This window comes from Elephantulus edwardii, unplaced genomic scaffold, assembly GCF_000299155.1.
Source record: "Elephantulus edwardii isolate Elephantulus edwardi_28Jun2011 unplaced genomic scaffold, EleEdw1.0 scaffold00057, whole genome shotgun sequence".
Lineage (NCBI taxonomy): Eukaryota > Metazoa > Chordata > Mammalia > Macroscelidea > Macroscelididae > Elephantulus > Elephantulus edwardii.
In genome coordinates, this window is record NW_006399807.1 from 9,173,735 (window position 1) to 9,197,575 (window position 23,841).

The window sequence follows — 23,841 nt, forward strand, 5'->3', positions numbered from 1 at the left end:
GGAGGCAAAGATGTTGAAACTTCATCTCACATACTTTGGACATGTTGTTAGGAGGGGCCACTCCTTGGTAAAAAATTACTTAATAGGAAAGGTGGAGGGTGAGAGAGGAACCCCCTCAGTAACATGGATTGACAACAATAACTGTAACAATTGCCTGGAGCATATCAGGAATTGATGGCACATAACAACAAAAATAACAGATAGCAAGGGATATCGGATAGAAAAGAGAAGATAATTTGAGAAGTAGGTGAATTAACAAGACCTAGTTATATTTGATTTATGATGAGGGAAAGACTTACAGATAGTTCTTGTGGTTTTAGGAAAATATTTGGTTTTATAAGAATCTCTGGTGGAATAGTGAGTGTTGTGTTAGACTGCTAACTGAAAAGTTGGCAGTTTGAATCCACCAACTACCAACTGGTCTATGGGAGAAAGCTAAGTAGTTTGTTTCTATTAGGGTTTACGTCTTCAGAAATTCAACAGAGGATCGCCATGAGTCACATTTTACTAAATAGCATTAGATTACTGGGTGTGAATTTATCAGATTCTACACTGGAAATATATCACATTAGTAGAGTTAGGAGAATTTCAAGAGGCTGGAGAAAGTGACCTGGGTCAGAGATGGTTAGGGAGGTCAAAGATTAAGTATGTGATTGCTGTTGTGTGCCGTAGAGTCAAAACTGCCCCACAGCAGGTTTTATGAGGCAGAAGAGGAGGAGATTGCCCATTTTAAGATTGAACAAGATTGTAAGATTGCCTTTATTTTTTTCCTTTTCTTTCCACAATGCCAAGTATATTGTCTTACTCTGGGACCTTGTTTTATTTAGTGAGTTAAAAAATCGAGCTTAAATTAATATTGTTGATATAAAGGATGATTATTCATTCTGATTTGTGGTATTTGCAAAGGTAATGGCATGTCTTAAGCAATTCCCCAGCCCTTTAAACTTTTTCTTAGTTTTTTATTTGCATGCATTCATTGATAAACGTTGTGTTTCCTTCATATTTCTGTTTTATACAATCATTCACATATATTGTGTATTATGTAATTCCTGTTTATCTATGCCTATTCTTACCCCATTTCCTCTAGTTCTCATTCAGTCTTTCCTGTTCCTTTACATGCTTTTTTTAAGAGAGTAGAAATTTAATACAGAGAATACTGATGGCTTAGAGCCCTGACTTTAGACAAGTCACCTAATTTTTCTAACTTTCATTTCTTTCTCTTCTTATCATCCCCTTTATTTCTGCAAGTGAATTACAGAAAATATTTTACTAACATCAGGAAGATTATTAGAACATAATGGCTAAGTGCAGGCTCAGAACCAAACTCCTTTCATTTTGAATCTTCGCTTGAATCTTATCTCTATCTGCCTCATATATCTCATTTGTGATGTGGGGGTGTTAATTATACCTCAAAGAATTGTAAGGATTCAGTAAGTAAATTAATGAAAATCACTTTTTAAGGAGGAACTTCATCCATAGAAACCTCTCTAAATCTTTGTTGTTATTTTCATTATAATATCCTTACGTTATTGATACCTTCATCAGTCAACAAATGGTAGATGTGCTAACACAGTGACTTTATATACAACAGAAGGAAACACTGCCCTTTGATCTAACACCATCCTTGTAAGTGCTATATTTGAGGCTGTTCTTGCAGCCAGCTTTGTCTGTCCACCTCATTGAGAGGTTTCCTTCCCTCTGACGGTGACTGTCTCCTTGAATAATCATGATACCTTTCTTAAGGGACTCATTCTTCATACTGTGTCCAAAGTATGCGAAGTACACCACTCTGGTTGAACGTCTATGGAGACAGATTTGTTTTTCCTTCTGGCAGTTAATAGTGTATTCAGTATTTTTTACCTACACCATGATTCAAAACCATCAGTTCTTTGATCTTTTTTTGCTGTCCTGCTTTGACATACATACGAAGCAATCAAAAATGCCATGCTGTGGGTCAGGTTCACCTCAATACTAAAAAGTGTTATCTTTGTTTTTAACACAGCAAGGAAATGTTTGTCATTGGATTAGCCCAGTGTAAGGTGTTGATTTCTTCTACTTCCTTAGATCTTCAGTGTGGATCCAAGCAAAATGAAGTCTTTCACAACTTCAATATTTTCATAATTTTGTCATGATGTTGCTTATAGAGCTAATCGGGAAAATTTTTATTTTCTTTATGTTGAACTGTAATCTTATAATGAAAGTTGTCCCTTTACTTTGATATGGTCATTAAAGGCTTGAAAATAATCTAGGATCTGTTTGTGTCATTGCTGGTGAGATATAATCATTAGCCAGTAATATATGACCCCAGATTCATTTTCTAAGATTATTCAGCACTACAAAGGATCATCTTTTTGTGGTGGTGGTAATGTGTACTGATTCATGACTGACCCTTCGGTTGGTTTTCAGAGGCAATAAATCACATGGTAGGAGATCACTTATCTTTCTCCCATGAGCAGCTGGTGGATTTGAATCACATGCCATTCGGTTAGCAGAGCACCTCCTTACCACTAAGCCACCAGAGCTCTACGTGGATCTTGGTTATAGCTCCAAGTAAAATTAAATCCCTCACAACTTTAATATTTTACAATTGTATCAAGATGTTGCTTATAGAACTAAGGAATCAGAACAAGAAAATGTCAAATTGTCTAATATTTCTAAGATAGTGGGAAGTACTACATGGTATTGAGTAAAATTCTTGCTTTGCATCCCAGCCAGATCATCTCAAATATATCCACTACACATTTGTGAATGAAGGAATTTCAGGTTGCTATGATAGGCTTAACTAGAACTTCCAAACCAAGACAGAGTGATAGGGAGCCATGGTGATCTACTTCTGACTATCATCTAGTGAAAACTTGGATCCCATCATACAATCCTGTGATACATGAGTCATCATAAGTTGGCAATCAACCTGATGGCATTAACAATAACAATAATAATAAGTAACAGAGTAATAGGTGAACAGAATAATTTGGTAAAGATTATTCTGTGAAAGAATGGTGTTATTCCCTAGCTAACATCTGGAAAGACCTCTTTTCTGGAAAAAGAACATAGTTATTTAGGCAAAAGAATTCAAAGTACCCTCATTTACTCATGCATTGTTGTCAAGGTAGAACCCTTAGCTGACCCTCCTTTGAGTTTTTAAGGATGTAAATCAACAAGAGGAAATTGCCCACCATTGTACTAAGGAGCCACGGGTGGATTCAAACTGCCACAGAGTTATGGCCAGTAGTCCATCCCATGGACATCCTGTGGACAGCACAACCAGAGCTCCCGCCAAGCACCTTAGATGGGAACAAAGTACAGGAAGACAAAGGCCAAAGTAGCTAGTTTCAGTGAAAATTATCAGAGAGGAAATGTCAGAGTTAGGGCGGTATTACCCAGGGATGTATAGATTTTTATGCTAGTGGTAACATATAACTATTAAGTAGAGGAAAACGAAAACAAGACTGTTAAGTAGAATAATTTAAAAATATCACTCTGACAATTATATGAGGACTGAACTATATTGGGAGACTTAGGGAAGCAGGGTGGTGATTTAGGTAGCATTGAAGCAACTTAAACTCCTGACTGGCCCTATGAACAACATTTAGAAATCTTGCCCTGTCCTGCACCATCCTCATGATTTTCCACAATGCTCCAGAAGTAGTAGTGTGTTGTTGAGTCAGAACTGACCCATAGCTGACCCACCAGCAAGTTTTCAGAGGCAGTTTAATCCTACAGAAGGAGATTGCCCATCTTTCTACTGCAGAACAGCTGGTGTTTTCCAACCACGTGCCTTTGGGATAACAGCACAGATTCTCACCACTAGGGTACAAGAGCTCCCTCCAGAAATAGAGTAGTTGTATTTTAAGTGTCTACAATATTGTTTTCTCTGAAACTATATTATGAGATCTTTGTAGTAAATATGTTTGCTCAATTGATTGCCTTCAAGTTGTAACCAGCTGATACTTGACCCTCCAGCTGCTTTTCTATGCCTGTAAATCACATTGGAGGAGATTGTCCAAAACATTCAGGATATTCAAATTATCTTTAATGGTTGTCTTCCCATAAACTCAAATCCATTGCTATCAAGTCAATTCTGACTCATAGTGACCCTGTAGAACAAAGTAGGATTGCTACATAGGAATTTTAGGGTCAAAATTTGTTATGAAAGGAGAATATTTCACTTTTCTCTTGTGGGAATAGCTGGTGGGTTTAAACCGTTGGTCTTTTGGTTAGCAGCTGAACACTTAACCACTACCCTACCAGAGAGCCTAATAGTTATCTATGGAAATTAAATTAGAAAGATAACTGTAGCTCCAAATGATTTTATCACATATTCAAAGAGAGAGAAAAAAACCAAGCCAACCCGTGCCTGTTTCTATCTAGAATAGTCTTGTCTTTTCATCCATTCTTTATTTTAATAAATAGTTGACCAGTCAGAGAAGGCAATTCCAATTACATGAAAGACATTGTCCAGTGTAGCTTAATATTCTATATATTTTTTACCAAGTTATATTCAACAAGGTTACATTTTAGGTAAACAAAGCATTAAGACATTACTGGAAAATTTCACTTACTTTACATATTCTTTATTTTTGCCATTTGTTCAAAGTAATCATCAATGATTATGGCATGCCATGTTTGTGTTTTACAGGTCTCCTGCAAGCGCAAAATCTTTTAACGCAACTACCTCAGCAAAGCCAAGCCAACCTCCTACAGTCGCAGCCAAGCATCACCCTCACTTCCCAGGTCAGTTTTTTTCTTTGAAGTTGCTTTCTTTTATCTAGTTGTTTTGGAGTGAGGAGCTTCTGGACAATAAATTTTGTTCTTTTAGAAATCACCTTTTAAAAATAATCTAAATAGTCTTCAAAAACTGACTAAAAAAATTAGTTAGACATACCAAAGATAAAGTCTAAATTTTGACAGTGCCACCAAATCAGTGCTACCTGTGAAAATCTTCAAGGAGTTGCTTTTTTCCTCAAATGTTCATTAAGAGTCATTTTCTTAGAAATAAATGGGTAGAGTTGTAACCATTTGACATCCGCTTCATTCTACTAGCTGGTAGTAGAGATTGTCATCCAAACTGGAAACTAGGGCTTAGCACTAATTAAAACCTAGCATTGGCCTTTGTCCTTTCTCAGAATCTGCAAAGAAAACAGAATCTCTGTTTTCTTTCTATTCCTTTTAACTCTTGGATGTTACTTTAACTCAGTCCCTCTAGAATAGAATCATGTAAAACACATCTAAAAATTAAATTTTAGACTTACTTCTCCTAAACTGAGTGTGTCATTTCACCTCTTTGAACCTCAGGTTCTTTATCTGAAAAAATTAATGATTGATCTAGTTAATCATGAAGCCACCTTCTGGTTAATAACTTTTTGACTGCAGTCATGAAAGTTATTAAGACATTACTAAGTTGGCAAGATCCAACACTTAATTATGATTAAAAAGTCTTACAAATTAGGAATAGAAAGTGACTTCCTCAGCCTTGGTAAAGGACATCTACCAAACCTAACATTCATGCATAGTAATGAAAGCCTGAATCAACAACAAGGTAAAGATACCTGCTGTTACTACATCTGTTCAGCAGTTGTACTGAAGCTCCTAAACGTGCAGTAAGGCACAGAAAGGAAATAAAGGGCTTACAGATTTGAAGGAAATAAGTAAAGGTGTCATAACTTATTAATAATATCATTGTCTGTCTAATATAAAGATCTCACAATTTCAGTTGGAAGAGGAAGATATTTTCAACAATGGTACTGAAACACTTGATTATATATATACTTTTTTCAATTTTTATTTATTTATATAGTTTAATTTCCACTGTATTTCATTCATGCATTTGTGAGGTTTCCCCCCTTTCAAATTCTCTTACTAATAACTCCCTTCATCAAAGTGTATGAGCCAGCTATTTCATGCCTTGTGCCCTAATATCCCCCCTCTTATTTTTATTTTATACTGGTTTTTAAGAAATTGACCCTTGTTTTATACTATGTATAAAAACTAATTGGAAATGGGCCATAGACCTGTGGAAGGAAACTCAGGAGAATATATATTTGTGCATCCTTTGTACAGTTGAGTTTTCAGAAACCTGATATTTCAGAAGTGGATGGCCAGTCCTTCTCCTAGTCTGTCTTCATCTGAATGCTCAGATTTAGAGCAATATCTGACAGACAAGGATTTTACAGAAAAAAGGGGAAAAATATATCCCAAATTGTGGAATTAACCATTAGTTTCAGTGTTGTCCCTGCCCTTGGCACAAGTGTCTTAACCCACTTATTTCCCTGCTCCACCATCGACCAGCATCCCCATTCACTCCTACCCACTCCCTTCAATACCTGTCTCCCATTGTCCAGCCCTTGATCTGATAGGTTATATCTGAAGCTTTCTGGGTACTGAAGAATATAATGCTGTCACTCTGGAGAATAAAGTGCGTCTAATACAGGCCATGGTCTTTGTAATCACTTGCTATGCATCAGAAAGCTGGACAGTGAGTAGGGAGGATAGAAAGAGATTTGATGCCTTTGAGCTGTGGTGCTGGAGAAGAGTATTGAATTATGGGCTGCTAGAAGAATAAACAGGGTCGTCCTAGACAGGGTTAAACCAGGCTGCTCCTTGGAGACAAGGATTCTGAGGCTTTATCTGACATATTTTGGACATGTTGCAAGGAGGGACCAGTCCTTAGAGAAGGATGTCATGCTTGGGAGGGTGGAGGGACAGCACAGGAGAGGAAGACCCTCTATGAGGTGAATTGGTTCCATGACTGGGGTGATCATGGTGGGTATGTCAGAGACAATGAGATTGGCACAGGATAGAGCAGAGTTTAGGACTGGTATACATTGGGTTGCTATGAGTCGCAAGTGACTCAGCAGCACATAACAACAACATCTATTTGTGCTGTTGAGTAAAAAAATTATTTTCTTAATTAAGATACACAAAATGCTAACTAACCATAAAAGAAAAAATGGTAAATTTAATTTCGTACAAATGATGAACACTATTAGAAGAATGAAAAATAAACTAGGAGAAAGCATCCTTAAACATGTACAGTCAGGATACTAAAGAACTCCTATAACTCAATAGTAAGAAAATAGGGTTTTCTTTAAAAAGGTCAAAACAATTTAAAGATACTTAACTGAAGCAAATATGACTATCTAAGAAGCATATGAAAATGTACTCAAAACATTTATCTCATCACAGAGAGGAAAATGAAGTATAACTACACCCATGCTGTTGTTGTTGTTATTGTTGTTATATGCCATCGAGTCGCTTGCGACTCATAGCAACCCTATGTACAAGAGCCCTAAACGCTGTTCTTTCCTGTGCCAACCTCGCTATCTCAAACACACTCATTCCCACCACTCCACTCACAGAATCGATCTATCTCATCGAGGGTCTTCCTTTCTGTGCTGTCCCTCGACTCTCCCAAACATGATGTCCCTCTCCAAGGACCAGTCCCTTCTTGCAACATGCCCAAAGTATGTCAGACAAAGCTTCAGAATCCTTGACTCCAAGGAGCATTCTGGCTTCACCCTCTCCAGGAAAAACCTGTTTGTTCTCCTCGCAGTCCATAGTGTATTCGACACTCTTCTCCAGCACCAGAGCTCAAAGGCATCAATTCTCTTTCTATCATCCCTATTCACTGTCCAACTCTCCGATGCATAGCACGTAATTAGAAAGACTATAGCCTGGATCAGGAGCATCTTAGTCTCCAGCCTGATGTCATTGCTCTTCATTACTCTTGAGAGGTCCCTCACAGCTGACTTCCCTAAATGAGATTCGTCTCCTGATTTCCTGGCTGCTGTTACTGAGAGTGTTGATTGTGGAGCCAAGTAAACTAAAACTGTTAACTATCTCAATCTCTTCACCATCCATCCTGATGCTGCCAATTGGCCCAGTGATGAGAATCTTTGCTTTCTTGATGTTGAGCTTCAATCCATATTGAGGACTGCAGTCCTTGACTTTCTGCAGCAAGTGCTTCAGGTCCTCCTCAGTTTCAGCAAGCAGGGTTGTGTCATCCACATAACGCAGGTTGTTAAATGAACAAAACGTAGTAGGCTAATATCAAGTGTTGGCAAGAATGTAAAACAGCAGAAATTTTCCTACATTGCTAGTGGGGTTACAGAATGGCAGTTATTTTAGAAAAAAGTTTGACAAGTTTTTTAATAGTGTAAATGTGCCTTATACATTATTGTTATTGTGCCATAAAGTCTGAAATGACTCATAAGTGACCCTACAGTGAGGTCTCAGGGGCATTAAATCATGCTAGAGGAGATTGGCTACCTTTCCCCCACAGAGCTGCTAGTGGATTCAGATTGCATGCCTTATTGCATACCAGTAATCCTGTTCCTCGAAATAAAGCATATGTCAGCATCACAGTATGTATACGGAGAATTTTCACAGCAGTTTTATTCATGATCTTTCAAAACTGGAAACGGGAAAAAACCAACCAAACCTGGCTATGACCAAATTAGCTAGTGGACAGATAAGATTGGCATATCTGTATGGTGGCATATTCCTCAACAGTAAAAAGAGGTGAACTTCTGACTTCAAAAGCATTATACCAAGTCGGAAAAGTCATAAATACCTAAATCTGCATATTGTATGATTCTGTTTACATGACATTTTAGAAAAGACAAAAGTATTGGGTCAAATCAAGTCAGTGCTTGTCACACTAGGGATTAGAGTGGACTGCAAAGGGCCCAGAGAGTCTTGATGGGTTATAGAAATGTTCTGTATCTTGATGATGTTTACCGTTATATGACTATGTTTATCAAAAACATCAGACTATACACTTCAAATTGATAGATTTAACTGTATGTAAAATATATTTGAATGATGATAAGGCTAGGGTTTTGGAAAAACTGATTACCTGATGCTCCTTCCTGGCCTGCATGCTCTGCGTACAGTGGTAAATTGTTGGAGTTTCATCCTGACTCCTGCTCACTCTGCCATTCTACTTTGCCATTCTACATCTGGCCCAATCCAGCCTTGGGTTTTGGCATTGGGGTAACTTATCTGTACCCTCCCCTTTCTTTGCCTGTTATTTCTTTGCACCCTATTCCTGTTGTAACTGAAATGTCTTGGATATCGTTTTGTACATTTGTTCTTAGTATTCTGTTTCCTCTCCAACAGCCAGCAACCCCAACACGCACAATAGCAGCAACCCCAATCCAGACACTTCCACAGAGCCAGTCAACACCAAAGCGGATAGACACTCCCAGTTTGGACGAGCCCAGTGACCTTGAGGAGCTTGAGCAGTTTGCCAAGACCTTCAAACAAAGACGGATCAAACTTGGATTCACTCAGGTGGGATGGCCCTACCCTTTTCTTAGATTTCCCTCCTCCACCAGGTCTAAATCTTTTCTGTCATATCTGTAGAGACTTCTAAAGAGCAATGTTATTGTTGTTGTTGTTGTTGTTAGATGCCTGTAAGTTGACTTAGAACTCTTAGTGACGTTATGAATAGCAGATATGAACCATGCCCTATCCTGCATCAGTGTCACCTACTCTGATACAGTCAAGCCCATTGTTACAGTCATTATGTCATTCTATATTGTTGTGGGCTTTCCTCTCTTTCTCTAATCCTCCATCTTTCATGATGTCTTTTTCTAAGGACTGGCCCCATGATCAAAATTTGTGAGACCAAGTTTCACTATTGTTGCTACTAGGAAGTACTCTAGTTTCATTTCCTTCAAAACAGACGTGTTCTTTTGACAGTCCATGGTATATTGGGTGCTCTTTACCAACACCACAATTCAAAGACCTCAAAAAGTTATCTGTCATTTATATTCATTGTACAACTTTCAAGTGCATAGGCAACAGTTGAAAGTATTATGGCCTGGATCAGGCACACCTTAGTCTTTAAATTGACATTCTTGCTCTTTTTAGAACTTGGAAAGTTCTTTGACAGTAGTTTCTCAGTTAATATGTTTTTCAAATTTGTTAGGTTTTATTCTGTGCCTCTTTCTTAGCTGTTTCCTATATTTGCATGTTTAGAATGTTTATATATGTTCAGTAATAAATTTAAAATTTAATTTTATGTCCTGATCTTTAAGGTTTATCTTAAAGACCACAATCCTCTGAAATCATAATTACACCAGTAAATTGTAAGAGTTTTGAAGATTATGTTGACATGATAAAAGATTATACTTAAAGTTTTATTGATGAACATCTATCTGTTGGTAGAGAAAAGTCTGAAAGGCTCATTTTAAAATAGAATTTTTTTTGGTGAGTTAGAAAAATAGATACACACACAGATATGCTTACTATAACTCAGCATAAAACTAATAAGATAATATATTAAAATTGAAAAATTAAAATGCAGGTTTTAAAAAATTTCCCTTATTAGAGATCTTTTAAAGTGGAATATATTTTTATTGGTTAAGTAGGCATCTGGGAAAATGGCATTTTTGTTCCAGACTCTACCATTAACTTAATCTTCCAAAATCAAGCTTGTGAAAAATTCCTAGAGAATTGTGTGTTTATGATTTTAGAGAATATTTATTGCCATCTAATTATTTTGTAAGAGAAGGATGGGCAGTCTCCCACTGTTCATTTTACAGCTTCAGAAACCCCCTGGAGAGTCAGCTATGAGTTGGTTCCACCTCAGTAGCAATTAGTACTTATTGCTGTATCAAGCTGTATCTGAAGAATTACAAGAATATATTGCTTTCCATTTTCTTAGCTTCTATCTAAATAAATAAAGTAACTGAAGGTGGACTGTATGTAACATTCAAACCATAATAGGTTTAGTGCCTGGCACATTATAGGCACTTAGAGTGAATATTTGTTCCAGTAACATGTAATAAAAACAAATTTGCCTATATAGGTCTCTGTGTGTGTATGTGGGTAGACATATAGACATAATAGAGACCATTTATGCTTCACTTATCCTCTTCTGTTTCTTTCCATTTTCCTGTAATTGGAATGAAATCAATAAACAGTGCACTTTAGCTCCAGTTAATGTATTCACAACTACCAATAAAACTCTGCAGTGATGGAAATTATATTATCTTTACGTTGTTCAGTATAGTTGCCACTAGCTTGATGTGGCTGTTGAGCATTTCAAAGGTTGCTTGTGGTGCTAAAGAACTAAATTTTTTATTTCATACCATTTCCATTACATAGCCACATAAGACTTGTTATGTGCCATCTCATTAAACCAACTCATTGCTAACCCTCCAGTAGATTTTTAGAAACTGTAAATGTCACAGGAAGAGATTATGTCTCTTTCTTCCATTGAACAGCTGGAGGATTGAAACCACCTGTGTTTGGATTGGCAGTATATCTCCTTACCAGTAGGCCACCAGAACTTCCTAGTAGGTATAATATTGAAAAGAATGAACTTGAAGAATTCTTTATAATTTTATTTTATAGTTCTGACATTTCTCCTCTATAAACATTTTATCAGAAGTTGCTTACCAAGAAGAAAATGGAGTTCAGAAAGATTAATCCTTTTCTGTTTACCTGCCTAATACAGTTAATAAATGTTGTTGTTCTCGTTGTTGATTGCCTTTGAGTCAAACATGACTCATAGTGACCCTAAGAACAAAAGGCCTGAAGCCCCTCTATAACTATCGACATTTATCAAGTTCATAGAGTTTCTGGAGGCATGTTATTTAGGAAGTGGATGCCACTCCTATAGTATCCCAAAAATTAATTGTCGGGGACAAAGTCAAAAGACAACAATCATCCCAATTCAAAATAAGTGTTGCTACAATAGTTGTGAGTCACCTGCTAGAATTAACTATGTAGAACTTTAGACTAGAAATGTTACCCTTTACCCAGATTACCATCTCTTGCTGTCACTGCACTAGTGAAATTGAATGGGTGATTCATGAGTTGGCCTGTATATAAAATAAGTATAAAATACAGCTTTCCTCAGAGTTAGTAAGAGAGATTCAGTGAAAAGGCAAGCACTATTTCAAAGGTTATAGGTTTGTAGAGATATCTTTTGTAAAATATTCAGAGAATCATTGTTCTATTGCTGTAAGGTTACCAAATTTCCAGCTCTTGTGAAGCTTTAACTAAATGGGTCAAACCTCTCTACTGTGCATTTCTATCTCTGTAATGGTTTTGGGGTTGGGTTTTTTAAAGTTTTTAGAATATCTGCTTTTCATAACCAACTTTGAAATTCAACCTACGAGTGAAAAATAGGTTTCCCCCACCCCTCCCCTGCTTTCAGAAATATTTTGCCGGGGGTTAAAAAAGAATGAAGAATCATTTCTAAGTTTCAAAGAGATCTATAGGAACGGAATTGTGGGTAGTTAAGAAATTCCTCGGGCTCTCTAGATAGTTATATCCATTAACCTGGGATTCGATATAGGTAATTTAACGTTTTCTTCTCTTTTTTTTAAGTAAAAAGCAAAGATAAACTTTTTAGAATCTTTAAAGGGATGGTCTCATCCTTCCCAGGCAAAAAGTAATGGAGGAAGGTGGTAGGTTAACTTTTAAAGGTTATGAATTAAATCACTTTAGTTCCATCAATTATAGGGCTTGTTAGAATAGCAATACTTTTTTTTGTGTACTTTTTTGTATTTAGAAGAAATATTTAGTATCTTCATAATTATGTAACATAATATGAAGATCTTCAAAATGGAGATTATAAAGGACAGTGTCAAAGGATATCATGGTCAAGGTTTAACTGAGTCCTCCACGGATTGTACTGGTTTTAGAGCAGTTACTGGAAAAGCACCATAAAGTGAAGACTGTAATATTAATAAGATGAATCTCTTTTTCTCTCCTCTTCTCCTGCTGTGCATTGTTCTGCAGGGTGATGTTGGGCTTGCTATGGGTAAACTCTATGGAAATGACTTCAGCCAGACTACCATCTCTCGCTTTGAAGCCTTGAACCTCAGCTTTAAAAACATGTGCAAATTAAAGCCACTTTTAGAGAAGTGGCTAAATGATGCAGGTGAGTAAACTTATTTAAAAATGTCCATATAGAACTGTAGATGTTCAAGGGGTGATTGTTCTAGAAAGTGGAATTTATATCTTTATATTTTTTTACTGTATCATTGGTACTACCAAACCTTGAAACTTGTTATGTGCCGTCTGGTCACCTGCAATTCATAGCAACCCTATGTCCAGTAGCTCTGACGCCTGCCCTGTCCTGAGCCAGTCTCATTGACTGCGACACACCTACCCCCATTGCCCCAGTTACTATGTCAATCCATCTCATCTGGAGTCTTCCTCTCCTATACTGTTCTGCCACCCTTCCAAGCATGATGTCCTTCTCCAACTACTGGTCCCTCCTGGTCATATATTCAAAGTGTGTGAGACAGAGCTTCAGAATCCTAGCCTCTGAGGAGAAATTTGGTTTCAACCTCTCCAAGACAGAACTGTTTGTTTTGTTGGTGGTTTATGATATGTTCAAGGCTCTTCTCCAGCGCCACAATTGAAAAACATTGATTCTTCTTCTCGCCAGCTCTCTGATGCATAGCAAGTTACTTGTGAAGACTATGGCCTGGATCAGGCTTACCTTAGTCTCTAGACTGACATCGTTAGAAGGAGATGTTTCACTGTTATTCCGTCTTGCTGGGGGTCTTCCTCTCTATCTTTGACCCTCTACCTTTCCCAGCATGAGGTCTCCTTCTAAGAACTGGCTCCACCTGACCACATGCCTAAATTATGTGAGACCAAGTTTCACCATCCTTGCCTCTAAGGAATATCCTGGTTGCACTTCCTCCAAGAATAGAAAATTTGTTATTTAGGTGGTCTGTGGAATAGTCCATACTTAACTCTTCTCCAACACCACAATTAAAAGGCAGCAGTTGTTTTTCAGTAATCCTTATTTATTGTCTAACTTTCAGATGCACATGCAGTAATTGAAAATACCATGGCTTGGATCAGATGCATATTAGTTTTAAACTGACATCTTTGCTCTTAAGCATTTTGCATAATCAATAAGACACAAATAACCAATTTTCCCATGGAATGTGTCTTTGATTTCATGACTGCCATGGTGTTAATTGTGTGGATCTAAGTAAAATAAAATTACTGACAGATCCAGTGTTTTCAAAGTATAGAGAAATGTGCAGAGACTCAGAGATAGAAAACCAAAATGGAAGAACACAGTCAGTAGTTCTGAAGCTGAAGGAACTAAAGAACAAATCCAAGCCTAAAGTTGCAATACTGAAAGATTCTGTGGGCAAAATATTGATTAAATGCAGGAAGCATAAAAAATAAGAGAGAGCTCTTTCACCAGGGACCCGCCAACATGGGCCGCGTTCGCACCAAAACCGTGAAGAAGGTGGCCCGGGTCATCATTGAGAAATACTACACGCACCTGGGTAATGACTTCCACACGAACAAGCGCGTGTGCGAGGAGATCGCCATTATTCCCAGCAAGAAACTCCGGAACAAGATAGCAGGCTATGTCACACATCTGATGAAGTGGATTCAGAGAGGGCCTGTGAGAGGCATCTCCATTAAACTGCAGGAGGAGGAGAGAGAAAGGAGAGATAATTATGTACCAGAGGTTTCAGCCCAGGATCAGGAGATCATTGAAGTAGATCCTGAGACTAAGGAAATGCTGAAACTCTTGGACTTTGGCAGTCTGTCCAACCTGCAGGTCACTCAGCCCACATTTGGGATGAATTTCAAAACACCACATGGAGCCGTTTGAGTCTGTTTGCCATGCTGTAATATTTTCAATAAATTTGGGCACACCAAAAAAAAAAAGAGAGAGAGAATACACAGAGTCACTATACCAAAATGTTTCAACATTGAGACATTTCAGGAGGTAGAAGGAAGAAATTCAAGCTACATTTAAGGCATTGGCAAAAAATACGGGCCCAGGAATAGATGACATACCAATTGACATGTCTCAACAAACAAATGCAGCCCTTGGAGAAAACTGTGTAAAAGAGATATGTGACTAGGTATTTCTGTCATCACAGGAGTCTAGAGCGAGGGCTACACGGTGGAGGGGACCTGGGGGAGGGTTTGTAAAACAATGAAAGAATCTTTTCTTTTACTTTTCCATAATTTTTGACTCATGTACTTATAACTTGTTAGTTAAATTTGTGTCTTCTAGGTTCCAACCCCCCCATGATACATCTTCAGGGATATGAACATGTACGGCCAAGCACAATCAATAAGAGTGCATCTAAATTCCAAAATCAATCTCCATAATAGTCTATGTGTTTCCTACTGCCAAAGGGGCCCTTTAGAGTAGTGAGAGAAGATCTTCATCCTGAAACCCACAGCGTCCCTTTTCAGCAGGAAGTAGCTAAGAGAATACGCCTTCCCCTTTTCCTCATGAATCAGGGTGAAGTCTCTCTCAGGGAGGAGTGATAGGGAATGGCAAAGGACACACCGACAAAGGAGATTAATCAGAACTGACTTTGACAAGCACTGTGGCAATTGGACAATTAAAACAGACACTCGGATGGCGGGGAAGAAGAACAAACTGGGGAAGAGGGTAGAGAGAATGGTGCAGCAAGGAAGGAATGAAAACCCAAAATCCCTGTAAATGTTCATTAAAACTAATAAAATTTAATAAAATAAAATAAAAAAAAATGCAGTCCTTGATGTGCTCAGTATTATGTACCAAGAAATTTTAAAGACCACTACCTGGAAAACTTGACTGGAAAAAAATCCATATTTGTTTCCATTTCATGGAAAGTTTATCAACAAGAATGCAGAAAATTTTTAACAATAACATTAATATCTTATGTAAGTAAAAAATTTCCTAAAGATTATTGAAAAATGAAATCAACAGAGAACTTCCAGGAATTGAAGCTGGATTTAAGAGACCATGCAAGAGAGGATAGCATTTCTGATGTAAGCTGGATTTTGGCTGAAAGCAGAGAATATCAGAAAGATATTTATTTGTATGTTACTGATTATGCAGACATTAGACTATGTGAATCATAACAAATAATGGCCTACGTTGACTAGAACGGGAATCCCAGAATACTTCATTTTGCTCCTGTGAAGCCTATACATAAACCAAAAGCCTCTTGTTCTCGTAGAACAAGGAAACACCGCATGGATTAAAATCAAGAAAAGAGTGCATCATATTGGAGGGGAAAATGAAGAGCATTGGAGTTGCATCCTTACTCCATACTTAATTTGTATGCTAAGCATTTCATTCAAGACTCATTGGAATATGCGAAGAATATGGCATCATGATTAGAGGAAGACTTAGCAACAACCTGCAATATAGAGACAGCACAGCCTTGCTTGCACAAAATGAAAAGGACTTGAAACACTTGATGTAGATAGAATTTCAGGTTTCAATTTGGATTTAATTTCAACCTCAGACAAAAATTCTCACCACTGGACCATGATAGATGATGAAAACATTAAAGCTGTCAGTGATTTCATTTTACTTAGATCCATAATTAACACTTGTAGTAACAGTCATAAAATCCATGGATATAAAGTATGCCTTAGAGAGCTATTTAAGAGTATAGTAATTATAGTGTAAGCAGCAATAATTTTCTTCCCAGAGATAATTCTTGTATATGAGCCAGGGTGAGGGACATATGTGAAACTGAAGAGGATAAGAAAGCCTGTGTTTTTAGATAGATGTAAAAACACCAAAAAACAGGGTTTTGGCCTATCCTCCCCCCCACCCCATGGATTATGTAACATATTCCAGGTAGTATTTCTGCTTTTGTTATTAAAATTTACTTAATGTATTCCATACATAAGTTAGGCTCCTTGCTTGCTGTTTCTGGGTTTTGTGGGAGTTTTTTGTTTGTGGGTGTGTAAATGTGTGTCCTGGCACTACTAGTTTTATCTAGTCTGTACTCATGCTTCTTTTTGGGAAATGAGGTTTGAGTCCCAGAATATAGAATATGAAAGCTATAAGGAACCAGAGAGACCTGAGTCAATAGTTTTCATTGTAAATGTGGGGGGTGGGAGAAATCAGGTATTTGGAAAAGAGCTACCAAAGGTACTCACTTTTTTACATTTTGAATCAGTAGCTCTGGGTCAGGCCTAGTCTCCATAAAGTACGTCATTGATCTTTTGCCTTAGATTAATAAATAAACTGAAGGATCATTTGAAAAAAAAATGTTACTTCCAAGTTTGTTTTTCCCCCCTACATTCCTAGAGTTAATTAAAAAGGAAAATAAGCAAAGCAGAACTGGCAAGAGGTAGAGCTGAGTCTAAGGGTAGTTTTCTAAAACTGGTAACTTTCTCAGAAGCAGGTATAGAAAGTATTGGTGACAGGTTTCCATCCTGGAACAGAGGAGACCAATAAGAGGAAGGAAAAATAATCATAGTAATAAAAAATATATTAATTAGCTTATATGAAAATATCTTCTATGCTTGCCTATTGCTCAAAATATTTCCACCAGATTTTTTGTTAATATATATTTCATGCATGAATTATTATACCAATGTAATTTTATTTCTGTGGGGTTTGGTTGTGTTTTTTTCTTTTTTTACAGAGAACCTCTCATCTGATTCTGCTCTCTCTAACCCAAGTGCCCTGAATTCTCCAGGGCCAGGAATTGAGGGCATAAACCGTAGGAGGAAGAAACGCACCAGCATAGAGACCAACATCCGCGTGGCCTTAGAGAAGAGTTTCTTGGAGGTTAGTGAGGTTTTTACTTGTTGTGCACATAGGAATGTCTGTATGGTACTAGTCTTACACACTGTAGATGATAAAAGGTTAACTTGACATCCTCTGTCACGTGACACCTCTTAATGATGGTGGGAACAGAAGATTGTAGATTACTAGACATAGAATACAGGGGAGGGTGATCTCACATTCACAATTTAATGCTTAATGTGAGGATATATGGGAATTCCACAGATGTGAAAAGTGGGAGGAAAGCGCTTCAAGTAGAGAGAACACGTGAGCAGTGTCAGGGGAAACGCAAGCAGTTTGGACCAAATTCTAGTCTATACACCTAGAATGGTTAACTTGTGTTCCGAACACTTAAAGTTTTTAAATAGCAGGTTAATTCAACAAATAATAGTTTTAGAATTTTTTCCCCCTTCATAAAGTTCTTTCATCTGTGAAATGGTTTTCTTGCTTCATAGACTTATTGTTATTATTAGAAAATGTGCACAAAGCATTAAGAGAAAATTCTTAAATTCCTCCTTAATATATAAGATTATATTGTACTTTGTTAATTTGCGTTAAGATTAATTTTTAAGAGTGAAAAAATAAAAATACTCAAGAATAACTTCTACCTTTATATGAATAACTTTGGTAAATACATATTAATTAGCACGTATGTCAGTAGTTCTGGTAGCTTAGTGGTAAGAAACTGTGCTGTATTTCCAAAGGCATGTAATTCAAATCTACCAGCTGCTCTGCTGGAGAAGGATGGGCAGTCCCCTCCCATGCTATTGACAGCCCCTGAAAACCCTCTGGAGTGTCAGCTGTGGGTTGGTTCCTACTTGACAGCACACAGCAAAGATAGCAACAGCTTGTTCAGAAGCTCTTTGTTAAAAGTGCACTAGCATGATTAAGCATGTTTTGACTCCATGCTCTGCCATGACTCTCCCACTCCTGATTTATTTATATACTGACATGATTATGCCAGGTGTTTAAAAAGTTATTTCAGAAAAGTGTTTTTCCCCTTTCAGAATCAAAAGCCTACTTCAGAAGAGATCACCATGATTGCTGATCAACTTAGTATGGAAAAGGAGGTGATTCGTGTTTGGTTTTGTAATCGCCGCCAAAAGGAAAAAAGAATCAACCCACCAAGCAGTGGTGGGACCAGCAGCTCACCTATCAAAGCGATTTTCCCCAGCCCAACCTCACTGGTAAGAAGGAAATGTTGAGGGCACAACTCAAGGCAAACATTAACAATTTTGTAAATCATCTGTTAACTCAATATATTTAGTAATAGGAATTTATTCACTGAATTTGTATTTTTTATATCACTAAGGTAATGAAATCTCATAGTCTTAACCCAAGAATTACTGGTATTTTGAAGGAGACAGTTTTAATTCTTTCCTATTTCATTGTGGTATCATTTTTTTCCCTCTGTAATATAGTTTATTAGGTTACTTTGTAACCCATAGAGGATAAATTTGCGGCTAATATCCAGTATTATTTAACTTTGAACTTGTATTAAAGCTGTCATCTCTAGTCTCTCAAGTAATATGTGGTCCTTTCTTAAGATTAACTTTTGTTTGCATTAGACTATTATTCCTAGACTGAAGCGCACGTACATGTGACTCCTTTGACCTTTAGGGTGATTATAAATGTGACTCCACAGGGCCAGTGAGATTTCAAACAAGGGAAGATTGTTGGATTTTCATTTATTCTCCTTATTAATTTGTTTCTATTTTACTTGAATAGCGTTTTCTATTGGTAGGTTTTTTAAAGCTGAAATTAGCATTAAAAGCACATTAAGTTTGTTGAAAGGTTGTTTGGTGACATGAACAGTTTTGGATCAGCTGCTAACCTTATGATTGGCTGTTTGAGCCCACTCAGCAGCGCTATGGAAGAAAGGCTTGGCTCCATGGAAATCTGCCTCCATGAAAGTTATGACCAAGAAAACCCCCTAGAGCAGTCAGTTCAGCTCTATACAACTTGGGGTCACCATGAGTCAGATTAGCTCTAAGACAACAGGAGTGAAGAAAAAGAAATTCATTAACTTTGTTGAGTAAACGCTACGGTTGTGAAATTATAGGGCTTTAGGCATAAAGTTCATAAGATAATAGTACGAGAATTATGAGTCAGAGCTGCCTCATAGCTGACCCTCCAGTGGGTTTTCAAACATACATGTTGCGTGAGAGGAGATTGTGCATCTATCTTCTGCAGAGTAATTGCTAGATACATACTACTCACCTTTAATTTTACAGTGCATCTCCTTACTTGATAGGCTAGTTTTTATAGAGACCTATTTTATATTTTAGGTATAATTGTATTATGTTACTGTTGTTGTGTGTCCTCACGTTGACGCTAACTCATAATTAACCTTCCAGTTGAAGCTAACTCATAATTAACCTTCCAGCGAATCACTCAAAAGGTGATTGTCCATCTTTCTCCCATGGAGCAGCTAATGGATTCAAACTGTGTGCCTTCAGGATTGCAGTGCAGCTTCTTAACACTAGGCCACCAGAATCCCTTGTCCTTATTGTTAGGAAAGATGTATGTCAGAAATACATCCTATCTCCATATCTTTTCAATCTGTATGAGGTCTTATTCAAATCATTCAGGAAGCTGACTTTATGACCAGGAATGTAGCATCATGATTGACGGAAGACTCAACAACTGGCGTTACGCAGATGACACAACCTTGAGGTGTTTGCTGCAGAAGGTCAAGGATTGCAGGCTTCAGTAGGGATTGCAGTCAACAACAAGAAGACAGTGATTCTTACCACTGGGCCAGTTGGCAGTATGATGATAGAGAAGAGATTGATATTGTTAGCAATTTCAGCTTACTTAATTCCACAATCAACACTCTTGGCACCAGCAGTCTGGAAATCAAAAGTCAAATTGCATTAGGAAAATCTGCTGTCAGGGAACTCTCCAGGGTACTGAAGAGCATTAGTATCATTCTAGAGACTAAGGTGCATCTAATCCAAGCCGTGGTCTTCACAGTTACTTACTATGTATCAGAGAGCTGGACTTGACTAAAGATGATAGAAGAAGGATTGATGCCATTGTGTTTAGTGCTGGAGAAGAGTAGTGAACATGCCATGAACTGCCAAGAGAACTAACAGATCTGTCCTGGAGAGGATGAAACCAAGCTACCCCTTGGAGGCAAAGATTCTGATGCTTCATCTCACATACTTTGGGCACGTTGCCAAGAGGGACCAGTCTTTGGAGGGCATCATGCTTGGGAGGATGGAGTGATAGCACAGGAGAGGAAGTCCCTGGAAGAGACAGATTGACACAGTAAATGGATTAATGGTAACTGGTAGGTGTGTTGGAGACAATGTAATTGACTCAAGATAGGGCAAGGTTCAGAGGTATTGTACATAGGGTTGCTGTGAGTGAGAGCTCAACAGCACATAACAACAACTATCACCATGTAAAATGCTAGGTTTTTTTGTTCCACAATGTAAAGTTGATTACTGATTTGTTTTTTACTGAATTAGAATATAGCTTTGATTTGACATTACTAGAATTCTGACACTTAAAAAAAAAAACAAACTTGGGACAAAGCCAATTGTGATACCAGTCCTCAGAGCAACTTTCTAATATGTGATGTGAGTTTTCTTGGTTCCATGATAATAAAAGGCCAATTATAAGAACATTCATTTTATTCAGTTTTACATGGAATCAGAGGGGGATAATTACAGGTAAAATAAGTCTACCTATCTGCTTAAATGTTTAGGCTTTGATTTTAAGAGCTTTGTGCATATTTTCATTTCTGACCCCTAGGTGGCAACCACACCAAGCCTTGTGACAAGCAGTGCGGCAACTACCCTCACAGTCAATCCTGTGCTCCCTCTAACCAGCGCTGCAGTCACTAATCTGTCTGTTACAGGTAAGCAGTGGCCAAGCTACAGCTTTTAGAGCAAATGATAGGTCCAGAGTAGGTTTCTCTGAGAAACCATTACATTGCATCAATGTATTGCTTGGGGAAAGTACTTGCAATCCATAACTTCAGAAAAAAAATCAAACATAATTATTTTAACAGGAGGAATAATTTTACCTAAGAATTTTTCTGTTTCCCACAAGATAAGAATTTTCTTATCTTTCCATAAAAACATTGTATTATACATTACTTCTGAAAGTTTTTTAAAAATGTACTTTCCTTCTCCCCCCCCCCCCTTATGTAACTCTGCACTGAAATGCAATTACAAAGGACTGCAGTCTGAGGGTCTCGGGGGTTGAGTGCTGGGTGCACATCACAGAGGGACATGAAACTGGAGTGGCTGTGCTATAGCATAGTACTGGGGTGGGGGTCCCAAGCAGTGCTGGTAGCCAGGCTGACATCTTAAACATAGTGGCTATTGCTTTTCTTGTTTTGTTTTATTGTTTGGGTTGGTTTTTTTCCCTTTAAATTTTTATCTTATATCGGTTTGCATACATAATTCATACATACTGTGTTTTATTCATATTCATTGTGTCTCATACATTCCTTCATTCATACTGTTTCATATGATCAGTTCCATATATTATGTTTTATAAAATTAGTCATCATTGCTCTAGGCCTGTTATTACCCCATCTTTTCAGATTCCCATTGGATCTTTCATTATTCCTTCACCCTTTTCCTCTACCCACCAAATTTTGAAACTCCCTGATGTCCTCCCTTCCCACCCTAAGCCTTCTTCCTTCCCTTCCTCCTTTGGACTTTTATACACATCTTGCTAACTAGCCTTCTGTTTTTACAAGAATGTTCTTACGCAGTATTTATCCTTATGACTGAGTTAGTTCACTCAACAGTTTAACTCTAGCCTCTCCCATGTTATGTAGTATTTTTCTAAATCTTTGCTCCTGAGAACTACCTAGTATTCCATTGTGTGCTACAATGTCTCAATTCATTTATTTGTTGATGGACATTTGAGCTGTTTCCATTTTCTTGCTATTGTGAATAACACAGCTATGCACATCAGTGTTCAAATCTTCATTTGTGTCTCAGTTCTATTTTCCTTGTGGTATATTCCTAGCAGTGGAATATCTGAGTCATAGGGAATTTCTGTTTGGACAACTGCTTCCTGATCTAAGTATAGGTTTCACATGAGCACAAACAAATGTCTTGGGTTTCCCCTTCCTCTCAAGGTTAGTCAAAATTTGTTGTGATTCACAGTCAAATGCCTTTGCATAGTCAATGAAAAACAAATAGACATTCTTCTGGTACTCTTTGCTTTCAGCCAAGATCCGTATGACATTGACAATGATGTCCCTAGTGCCATCGTTTCTTCTAAACCCAGCTTGTGTATCTGGCAATCTCTGTTGATGTACTATTCCAGTCATTTTTTATATAATCTTCAGCAGGATTTTGCTTTTGGGTGATATTAGTGATATTGTTCAACATCAACATTCTGTTGGATCACCCTTTTTTTTAATGAGAATTTATATTGATCTCTTCTGGTCAGTTGGTCTGGTAGCAATCATCTGAACATAACAAGGAAATACTGCATGCTTTAAAATCAAGAATAGAGGGTGTCAAGGATGTGTCGTTTCTCCATACATTCTCAATCTATATGCAGAACAGATCACTTTTTAACACTGGACTTTAAAAGAGGAGGAATGTGGCACCAAGATTGGAGAAAGACTCAAAACAACCTATGTTATGCAGATAACACAACCTTGCTTATTGAAAGTGAGGAGGACCTGACGCTTTTGCTGCAGAAGGATTGCAGCTCAACATCAAGAAAACAAGAATTTTTACCCTAGGCCTAATTGGCATCATCATGAAAGATGGAGAAGAGATTGAGGTTGCTGACAGTTACAGCTTGCTTGGCTCCACAGTCAACACTCTTTGGCACCGGCAGTCAGGAAATCAAAAGACAAGTGCATTGGAAAACTCTGCTGTCAGGAACCTCTCCAGAGTGCTGAATAGCAGTGATGTCAATCTAAAGACTAAGGTGCGCCTCATCCAGACCATGGTCTTCACAGTACATGCTATACATCAAAGAGCTGACAGTGACTAAGGATGACAGAAGAACTGAGTTGTGGTGCTGGAGAAGAATATTGAACATATTGTGAACTGTCGAGAACAAATGAGTCTGTCCTAGAGAGGGTAAAAACAAGCTGCTCCTTCGAGGCAAAGATTTTGAAACTCTACCTCATATACTTTGAGCATGTTTCCAGGAGGTTCCAGTCCTTAGAGAAGGACATCATGCTTAGAAAAATGGAAGGTCAGCACAGGAGAGGAAAACCCTGGGTGAGATGGATTGATATACTGACTAGGGCAATAGGGACAAGTGTATTGGAGACTGTGAAATTGACTCAGGATAGGGCAGGGTTCTCTTGT

General features: G+C 37.8%; 1 protein-coding gene across 4 annotated transcripts in view; it reads left to right on the top strand.

Annotated features, from left to right (window-relative positions):
• POU2F1 (POU class 2 homeobox 1) overlaps positions 1-23,841 on the top strand; it is a 248,320-nt gene that overhangs the window by 213,258 nt on the left and 11,221 nt on the right. For all 4 annotated transcript variants that reach the window (XM_006887395.1, XM_006887393.1, XM_006887394.1 and 1 more), the window contains 6 exons: positions 4,640-4,734; positions 9,121-9,294; positions 12,760-12,901; positions 17,394-17,539; positions 18,544-18,723; positions 21,299-21,404. In XM_006887395.1, the coding sequence (XP_006887457.1) occupies positions 4,640-4,734; positions 9,121-9,294; positions 12,760-12,901; positions 17,394-17,539; positions 18,544-18,723; positions 21,299-21,404 (843 nt within the window). The remainder of the gene's footprint in view (positions 1-4,639; positions 4,735-9,120; positions 9,295-12,759; positions 12,902-17,393; positions 17,540-18,543; positions 18,724-21,298; positions 21,405-23,841) is intronic.